Source organism: Blennius ocellaris (assembly GCF_963422515.1).
Source record: "Blennius ocellaris genome assembly, chromosome: 7".
Classification (NCBI taxonomy): domain Eukaryota; kingdom Metazoa; phylum Chordata; class Actinopteri; order Blenniiformes; family Blenniidae; genus Blennius; species Blennius ocellaris.
In genome coordinates this window covers 19035240-19045163 of record NC_137656.1, presented here as the reverse complement: position 1 = coordinate 19045163, position 9924 = coordinate 19035240, and the positions used below count along the sequence as shown (strand labels likewise).

General features: G+C 39.9%; 1 protein-coding gene across 1 annotated transcript in view; it reads left to right on the top strand.

Moving 5' to 3' along the window:
* Positions 1-4177: 4177 nt before the first annotated feature.
* The window catches only part of mctp1a (multiple C2 domains, transmembrane 1a), a gene marked incomplete at both ends in the record, with an annotated part of 129304 nt that continues 123557 nt past the window's right edge, over positions 4178-9924 (top strand). Inside the window, one exon of the mRNA XM_080499348.1 lies at positions 4178-4714. Coding sequence (XP_080355474.1) covers positions 4178-4714 — 537 coding nt within the window. The remainder of the gene's footprint in view (positions 4715-9924) is intronic.

The window sequence follows — 9924 nt, the reverse complement described above, 5'->3', positions numbered from 1 at the left end:
TGTGTCTGGAGAAGTTTGGAGTAAAAACCTGAAGGAGACAGAATACACAGCACTGAGAGGATCAGACTGAAAGCTTAAGCAGGATTTTCCAGGAGTTTGACTAACAATGAAGCCGGAGAGCACTTTGTAAAAGGCGGAACTGCTTTGAGAATGATCTAAATTCTTCCTGCACTGAAGACATTGAATGTTACAAAAAGTAGCACAGAGGTTCCAAAAGTGCTGACACAGGTCATCCTTGAAACATTGACTGCAAAATTATTCTTTATGGGACAAGAACAAGATTTCCATAACATTCTTCTTATGGTTTTGACTAATAAAGAATGGATAAAGGAAAAGAAAGTTTTAAGATGGGCAAGTTTTCAAATGTGCTTTATTGCACATTTGAAAAAAACAAAAAAAACAAAAACAAAATATGGAAACCATCAGAGTTTTGAGGGCCAAAAAAACTGTTAGGAGTATTGTAGTCATGTCATACAAGAAAGAAAAATCTCCCCAACCCCATCAGCCAACCAACCAACCATGGCGAGTAATGAAACACTACATCTGTACACTACAAAACAAAATAAAACAAAGAAAGAAACATAACATAGGCAAAATCTCATAAAATACATAAGCCTTCTTCAGCTGCATCATCACCACACAAAACAATTGTATTTGTAAAATGTCCATAATTAAAATGATCTAAGTGGATTGAAAAGGCAATAAGTCAAATAAATGGGAGAGAATATTTACAGTACCAACAATATTTCAAAGGTCAGAAGAGTCAGAAATGCAAAATGAAACAAAAGTGGAACATTCAAACAGTCAGGAATCAAAGCAGTTGAAATGATTGAATGAATCTCCTGAAAAGTACGGAGGACTAAACTTACCACAAACATATAAAGAAATACACCACTAAATAACCACCTAAATGTGTCCTTATTTGACCGAAATAGGAATTAAATGCATAAATCTGTCATTAATTCCTTAAAATATCAATTTCCTTCACGTAAAATGCAACATATAACTACCGGTACTTCAACTATTCAACCGACCGTCTCGTGGTCTGCGGCTGCAGTTCCTCATGAACCTTCCTCATCTCAAAATGTGATTACATCTTTCACATTAATGTGCTGTGGAAGTGTACCCTCTTTAATCGTGCATATGCATGTGTATGATATTTATTCAAAGACGTGTTTGCGAATGTGTGAATTGACTTGGAGGCAGAATGAGGAAGTGGTGTGTCTGAAGGCACGCTCTTGTTCGCCATGATGCAGGCTCACGATACTTTACACTGAGACAATGCTGGATCTCCACCACAACACTTTAGTACCAATCACATTCACGCACGGAATCCTTAAAATGACCTGGATGAAATCTTCTTACAGAGACTCTGGCCTACGTCAGTAGTAAGGACAAGTATGAGTTGATATTTTAGTGTGGAAATAACCTCGTATTCACTTTGAGCCGACATTTAACAGTGCAACCTTATCTAAGCTCTGTGGATGGATATCCAACACACGTCACATTCACACATGAAGAACTTTCCCACAAAAGAGAACCCACGCGCATTCAGTTGATCCTGGATCTGTCTCCGTTTGTAAACTGTGGTGCGGATTCTGTCATCTTCTCACCTCCAGTAGAAAGCTGCCTCTTTTGCAACAATTCAGTTGTAGGACTTCTCCCTTGGAAAGACCAGACTGGCCTTTTTCCCGTGCACGTTCTTGACCTGATACTGGTGGTGTAAGCAATTTTGGAATTCTGGCTCGAAGGATCAAGTTGTTAGGAGAATTTCCAAGTAAAAATCTCAGGAGAAGAAAAGACACAAAAATCAGACTGAGAGTGATTCAAATGCAAAAAGATACAATGTCACAGTACAAACTTTAGCGGGATTGTCCAGGAGTTTGTCCAACAATTGAGCCGAAAAGATGAATTGTTTTGAGAAAGATCCACCTTCTTCCTGCACTCTAGATTGTGAAGGTTACAAAAAGTGGCACTGATGTTCCAAAAAGTGCTGACATGGGTCATCCTAGAAACACCAAATGCAAAATTACACATCATGTGAGACAAAAACAAGATTTCCATAAGTTTGTTTGCCACTTCACCTTGTTTATTATTTCTACCATAATGCCATTTCAAATAATATTACATTATAATATTCAAATAATAAATATTACTATTAAAAAATATTGATCAAATGTATTAACTTGTACCAATTGTAAATGCAGATGAATGGGGGGGAAAAAATTGTTGTAAAGAGAAATCGTTTCGGTGGACTTCATCTTTGTTGATTATAAATTTCCGTGACAAAAGATTCTACTAACATTCCTCTAGTGCGATGAAGAGTGCACTATCAATCGAATAAGACCCATCAAATCAAATAATTCCTCACAGGTAATTCAAGGCTTCAGCTCAAACTCCAGGCCACAATATAAGTATTATGTCTATAGTAGCTTTACCCTGAGTGAAATTTGAAGAGCTCGCCCGGGATGTAAGTGAGCTCATTGTGTTTTATTTAATGCCAAATCACAGTGTATTGTCTAGTAGTACTAATTGACAGTGGTATTGATTGACGATCACATTTCAAAGACTGTAAATGGTTGTGTGTCTGTGGGGCATGCAAAGTATAGCTATGTGCACGGCCTGGATGAGTTGTTGTTTTTTTGTTTTTTTTATCAACAGGATGAGGTTCTTTTAAAGTGCTCACTGCCGACTCATCAGTTTTCCACATGAGCCTAATGGAAAAGCCGATGGCAGCTGAAATGAGCAGTTTGGCTCACACACTCACAGCTCCATCCACTTTAATGAAATGCCAATTCAACAGATTGCTGGTTGTAATCAAAGTATTTTATTTTGTGGGCTGTAAGATATCAAGCAAAGGCATGCCAAACCACAGCCGAAGCTGTCGTTGGCCTGCTCATCCAATGTTTGATTTATATCGAGACTACAGCAGCTATATGCCATCATCTGTAGAAAATCACTATCGCTGTAATTTATCACACACATTGAAGGATAATTCTATTGTTCTATTATTCTCTTGATTTCAGGGTCATGGAAAACAGCCTCCAACACAAATGTGTCATAAGCACCACGCAGACCTTCATCATCACTCCTACAGGTGATGCCAAGGCCACATCATCACTCTAGTTTGTGAATAAAAGGTTGTGACCTTCAGTGTGTACACGTACGTGTCTCAGAGTTACATGGCGAGATATTCATTGTCACCGCCTCCGGTTAAGGAGGCACATTGTGACGCGGGAGTGGGGGGTGTGGGGGGTGACCGGCCAGCACTGCAACAAGGGCCAGAGGGGAAGACGTAATAAGTTATTAGAGCTGCACATTGCTGCAGCTCTAACTAAAAGGAGAGGAGGCAGCTCAGTGCTCACGCTGCACGTGGGTGATAACATTCACTGAAGCCTGACCTATTTGGTAGAAAAGAAAAAGAACATATCCAGACGTGGCAACAGTGCAGGAACATGCAGACGTCAAAAAAAAATAGAAGAAGCTTTTTAGCACAAGGTTTTCTGGTTGCTGCTATAGATTTCACAAGGTCACAGTGCTGAATGAGTGATAACGTGGTGTCAGCCACTGTGTGTACATACAACATGTCGCACTACAAGGAGAGACACCCTCACATGGGGATCCACAACTGAATCATAAACATCTCCAAGGGGCATCGTGAGGTTGTGTTACACAATCACCAGCATACAGATTATCCAGTCAAATGACATGGGTGGCCAGAGGGAGGCGCGGTGCACCCTTCGTCCTTCATTTGAATAAAACAATTAATGGGCAAGTTTGTCAAACGCCCTCCGGTTTCAGCACTGTGGATAGAGAAAGGATTCAAAGAAGACAGAGAGAAGCATTTCCCAAACCTTTTGAGGCGTTTTCTTTCTCTTGCAGAAGTCTCCCTGTGTGCTCAAACTTTAAGTACTGAGGTGAGATACATTTTCTCTGTTGTGGGATATTTCTTACCCAATACTGCACATTGTGACAAAAACCCACACATTGCAAACTGTAGGGAGACTGACACCCCCCCATCATCATCATCATCATCATCATCATCACATCGTGCGTCTCCTATGTTGGCGCTCTGAAGTGATCATCAGTGGAAGTGCACCGAGCTGCAGCAGCCCAACTGTCACATCCTTCCACTATTCACAGTGTGCTCAGGCTGGCTGGCTGCTGCACGGGCACCATGGAGCAAAAATCACCCAAGGATGGCAGCCCAGGCAAGGGACAGGAGTCTCTTTCCTACCAGCGGAGGATGTGGAAGAATTTCCAGGAGAAAACCAAACCGTGGCTCAGTCCGAAACTGGGATCGGAGCGTCGGAGCGGCGCCGGGGGCGCGGAGGGCAGCAAAAAGGAATCGGGCTTGTGGATGTTTAAGAGGAAAAAGAAACAACTGGACCGGGTGTTTTCGTCGTCTCAGCCGAACCTGTTCTGCTCCACACCGGCGTCTTTTGAAGGGGATTCGTGTCTCGGAGGCGACGCGGTCCCCGGGACCAGTACCAACGGACAGTCTCTGCTCCGGCCCCTTGGCACAGCTTCCGGGGCCACGGGGAGCAAACCCGAGCTGACAACACACGGCAGCCCCAAACTCCCCGTGTCCCAGCTGATCATGTACCAGCAGAAGAGCTCCTCTCTCGGCTCGGCGTGCTTCGAGAAGCTGGTGGTGGACCCGGCCGCGGTATTGGGAGAGGAGGAGCAGCTGCGTAAAAACGCAAGTGATTCTGTGAGTAAAGAGTGGTGTAATACGAAATGCATCGAGTAGTTTTTTATATTATCAATAAACAAGGCGATTGCACACTTTAAAAAAAAGAAAAAAAAAAAGAAAAAAAAAGCCTCGAGGAATGAGTCTGGATTGTGTCCAGGAAATTCAACGAAGGAGTCAAGTTTGATGATGGTGATGCTGCGACGTCCTCACTGCTCCCGTCATGTGATGCGCGCTTTGATTTTCCAGTCCACTGATTTCTTTACTCCTTGCTGTATATTGCATGACTGTGCATAACAGATGACTCCAGAATAACCTATTTTATGACTGACAAGAAGCATACACGCTGCACAACACAAATACACACGCTGCACAACAAAAACACACACAACTCATCATGTAATGCGTATTGCATGTGTTTATTTTGATTAAAGAGCCCCTGGGAGAATCTATATACAGCCTATCCTCTGATATCAACAGCCTCCTTTTGCCTGATGATATCCTTTTCTTTCTCTTCAGGGACTGTCCTCTAGCCTCACAGTCCATCTGTCACTTTGTCCTTGCCTTGCAGACACAAACAGGGGCTACCACCGGCATGTGCACTCTCAAGGGCTCATCATGTCCTTTATTCTCTTGAAAAATGGAGGGTTTACAAATTGTCATGACACAGCCAACCAGCAGTGCTGGAGATTGATGCCAGGTATATTCCCACATCACTAAACATGCTGAGTCATGGTGCCCTGGGAGAAACAATATCAAAGGGATGTGTCAGCTGGCATGGGTTGTAGTTGTGAAGGCTGCATTCAGAAAAATGATGTCTGATTAAAAAAACAAAACAAAAAAAAAAACAACAACTTGAAATGAGAACAGTTCAAATCACTCAGAAGGCACTGTCTGAGAAGAGTAATGATTCAATGACAGTATTTAATGAAGTGTCTGAATCCACATTTTTTTTTTAATTTATGTCTAGTTCATGGGCTAAAATGGATAATTGATGAAAGACTCATGATATTTAATCATAGGAGCATATTGCTGAAGATCTGTAAAAGAGTGCATCCTTGGTCCTCACATCTATTGAAAATGAGCATCATCCAGATCGCTGTCTAAAAGTAATTTAGCATTGAGCATGAGCGGCTTTTTCCTGACTAATGCTGGCAGAACACATCCTATCCATTAAAAGTCTATTGGAAAAGTGCAGTGTGCTCAGCGGAACAGGTAGAAGGGAGCAGATATTAGTGACCTCACGGAAATAGATCTTGCAACTTCACCACAGCACTACACAGTTACATAACAGGAAAATATCTTGCTTATGTCAGATAACGTTTGTGTATACGAGCATTGTTTTGTTGCCATGATTTTCTTTCCAGTGGACTGAAATATAACTGATAGACATCATAATAGCATCGCATTCTCGGGATACGTCTCAGATTCTTTGTTTCCTCGACTGCATACAAGTACAATGACAGGTGTAAACAATACTATCTTAATGTATTTTTTAATGAGGTTAGGGGAAGAAGGAATGAGAAAAGAGTGTATTAAATGTTGGTCGATGAGAGGAAACAAAGCCAGTGGAGACATATCAGAAAGGGTTACAAGTAATAAGAGATGATGAGGAGATGGGATGAGGTCGGCTGAGATGAGATGAAGGTGAAGTGTGGAAATGGAGGATTAAAATGAGATAAGAAGTATGAAAGGAGAATATATGGAAACAGATGAGAAAAGATAAGTGGACGTATAATAAAACAAGGTGAGTAGAGTAATTCAGTATCACCGCAAACAGGTAATCTGTCTAAAAACAACAATTTCAAGATTTCACATTTGCATTGAGGTGCTGTGCACCTTTTCTAATTCACCATGAAAGAAACGTCATGTCCCTTTTCTAGTTAACCACAAATCCATCATTTCGAGCAATATTTAATTGGGGGGGGGGGGGGGTTAAAATGTTGAAAGACATATTATTGTGAGTTATGTAAGAGAATATAAAGTTTTAGCATGCAATGTGTCCTATGATGAACTTCTGGATACAAATGAACCTCATCTGAACTCAATATTAAAGAAAAAACATTTCACAGTTTGAGTAGGAAAATATAAATGATGGAAGGAATTATTGCCAATTATTGATTCTACAGCAAGAGAGAGAGAGAGCGAGAAAGACAGAGAGAGACAGGAGAGAGACAGAGAGAGAGATGGCAGGTTGAAGGATCAGTTGAGATAGAAAATGATTACAGCTATATTCCTGATATTACTTTCAGGTCACCTTTGCACCTTCCATATTTTCACTTGTCTGAATGAATTAGGATTCTGGAGAAATGGGCCATATATTATATCCACATTTTAAAATATTTCTTTCTTTTCTCCAAAAACAGGTGGTAGCACTGTATTTATTTATAATATGTAGCTGCAACAGTGCATAAGACTGACCTCTTATTCTCCTTTTCCATTTTTTAGACTAACAGATTTTGCGATCGAATTTTGGTGAAATCTGTCCTACAAAGGTTTGAAATGAAGCAATTGGAAAACAGAAGAACACCTAATTCATTATTTCTGCTATTTATTTCCACTACTGTTGGGGCTAACGCATTTTTAAAAAAAAAAGAAAAAAATAAGGATCAGGGTTTACTTGTGCAGGCAAGGAGAGTTCCTTGTTTAAATAATCCAAGTTGTCCAAGTCTCAGGCAGATTAACATTTCAGTCATTATGTGAGTAACCTACAAAGTCTAATATCAATTATGTTGTAGTAATACTGACTAGGGCATATTTGTTGTTGGAGAAATGGGACTCCATCCATCCATCCATCCATCCATCCAACCATCCATCCATCCAGATAATTCAAACTGACTTTGTGTGACGTCATTTCACATCCTATAGGCGGGTCACCAGTCCATCACAGGGCCAACACAGAGAAACACATGATGACTCAAACTCACAGTGACACCTTCGGGCATTTCACAGTCACCAGTTCACCTGAAGTGCATGTTTTAGGACTGTGAGGGAGAGAACCCATACGTAGACACCACACAGAATGTTCCCTGAGCATGGAGTTGAACAGTCGCCATTCCATCACCGGCCCAATGCAGGGAGACAGAAAACACACTCACATTTACAAGCATGTGCAAATTAGAGTGACCAATTAACCTAATATGCATGTTTTGAGATTCAAGGAGTAAAATCTTAAATAGAAAAAAAAACAAAGATTCAAAGGAATTTATTTGAAATGCATAGAGATTGACAAACAATGCTTAATATAATGTCTTAAAGTAAATCTTCAATGTATTTGCTTACAAATAATAATGCTTTTGACAGTCATTTAATTGATAGTTGCAGCTGCATTATAAGAGGAAGATGACATCAGCTCAGCTTGTGAAACTTATTTTTTGTATATTGTTTTATCATAGTCAGTTATATTGTTATATCATCTAGATTTTAATTATATATGCCTGCAACTGAGTTCAAAGTTGAACATAGCTAATGCTTAAGTGGCTAGTTGTCAGGAAAATTAAACCTTAAGAGACAAAATTCCGAGAAATCAAACTGAAAACAAGTGAAAAGTTTCAAATGGTATTTCAACAAAATCTTGCAAGTCACACACAACCTGCATCCTAGGCCGTTCGCGAGTTGTCTCCAATCTTCTTTCATGATTCCAACTTTTTATACGGTGAAATAATAAGCTGTGTTTAAAGATATGTATGGACCAGTGTGCAAATATCTTAAGTTCAGCAGCGCTTCTAAAAGCACTTTCAGTTAAAGAGCTCAACCCGTGGAAATTATACAACTTCATCTTTAATTAAAAAATGTTCCTAGCACTATTGACGTTAGCTTGTTTCAGTTTTTCCTACAGTTTGACTGTCTATTTCAGGGCTGTCAAATTCATTTTACTTCAGGGGCCACATACCACACAATCTGCTCTCAAGTGGGTTGGATCAGTAAATATTATTTGTTGTTATTTATTTACTAGAAAGCTATAGAGCTCGCGTGTGCTTGAGCGTGTGCGTGTGTGAATGGTTGGACGTGATTAACGATGCACAGTAAAATCCATTTACCAGTTTTACGATACAATTTCCATCTTAAACGGCATGAGACATGAAGCTGGAACTCAGCTAGGAGTCCGGTTTATATTATGAGCAGAATAACTTTTTTAAATTCTAGAAGTTGTCTTTAATCGAGACACAACCACCGCACTATTATACCCGTGCGTGCCTGTGGTGTACAAATACATTTATTGCAGTTATTGTCATAATTTCTAACAGCCGGCAAGTTTCATCTCGCGCACGCTCGCCGGAAGTTTGACTGCAATTTCTCTTGACGTCGACTGGAACGTTGACATGTTCAGCGACAGCTTTACCCTGGCAGTCAACACGATTACTGGACGTTTTATGACAGTTTGGTGTCCTACGAGGTGGTTGTAGTTCGTTAGCGTTCATTTGTTTTCAACGCCCGTTGGCTCGACGTTTAACCGGAAACTCGATTGTGGATGGTGTTTTTTCCCCCTTCCGGTCACCGTAACGTCGGCTGGAGTTTTATCCCTCAACAAAACAAACTATTTTCAACATATGGTTGACAGAGGTGAGTCAAATCGTTGCATTCAGTTGGGAAATGTGTTTTATTTTTTTTGTTTACAAACATTTGCGCATCTATTTAAAATATTTACGTTTCTGCAAGTGACACAAATCCAAACGTAGGTTCGGTTATCGTTACAGGTATTATGAAAAAAACGACTAGATTTGATTAAAATCAATAAAAGTCGCATAAAATTGCCAAACACACATTACATTGTTTCTGTGTGTGATTTCTGAACATTAACTTAGATCGAGAAAAAAAGAAAAATCTAATCTGACTGGTAAAAATCGTTATTTTTTTTCTTTTTCTTTTTTGCACCACTTATAACGCTCATGACCATAATCTTATACTAATCATGATGTTCATTAGTGTTATAAGTGTAATATTCATCAAAAAAACTGAATTGACTTATTAGTCATCACCACTGAAAGACAGAAACTATCAATTTGAATCAACAACAAATAAATCCTGTGATATTCCAGTGATGGACAGGTGGTCTGCCCTGGTTGTACCCTAACGTTCAGCTTAAATATTCTGTAGCGTCATTGTGTGGGTAAAGGGGATATTAAAGATGGATGTGCAGGCGAATGAAATATTTGAATCTATAAATGTTTACTGTAACTGCATTTTGACTGTCTTGCCTCCAGGTCTCATTGGAATCTTTCTCTCTGTTT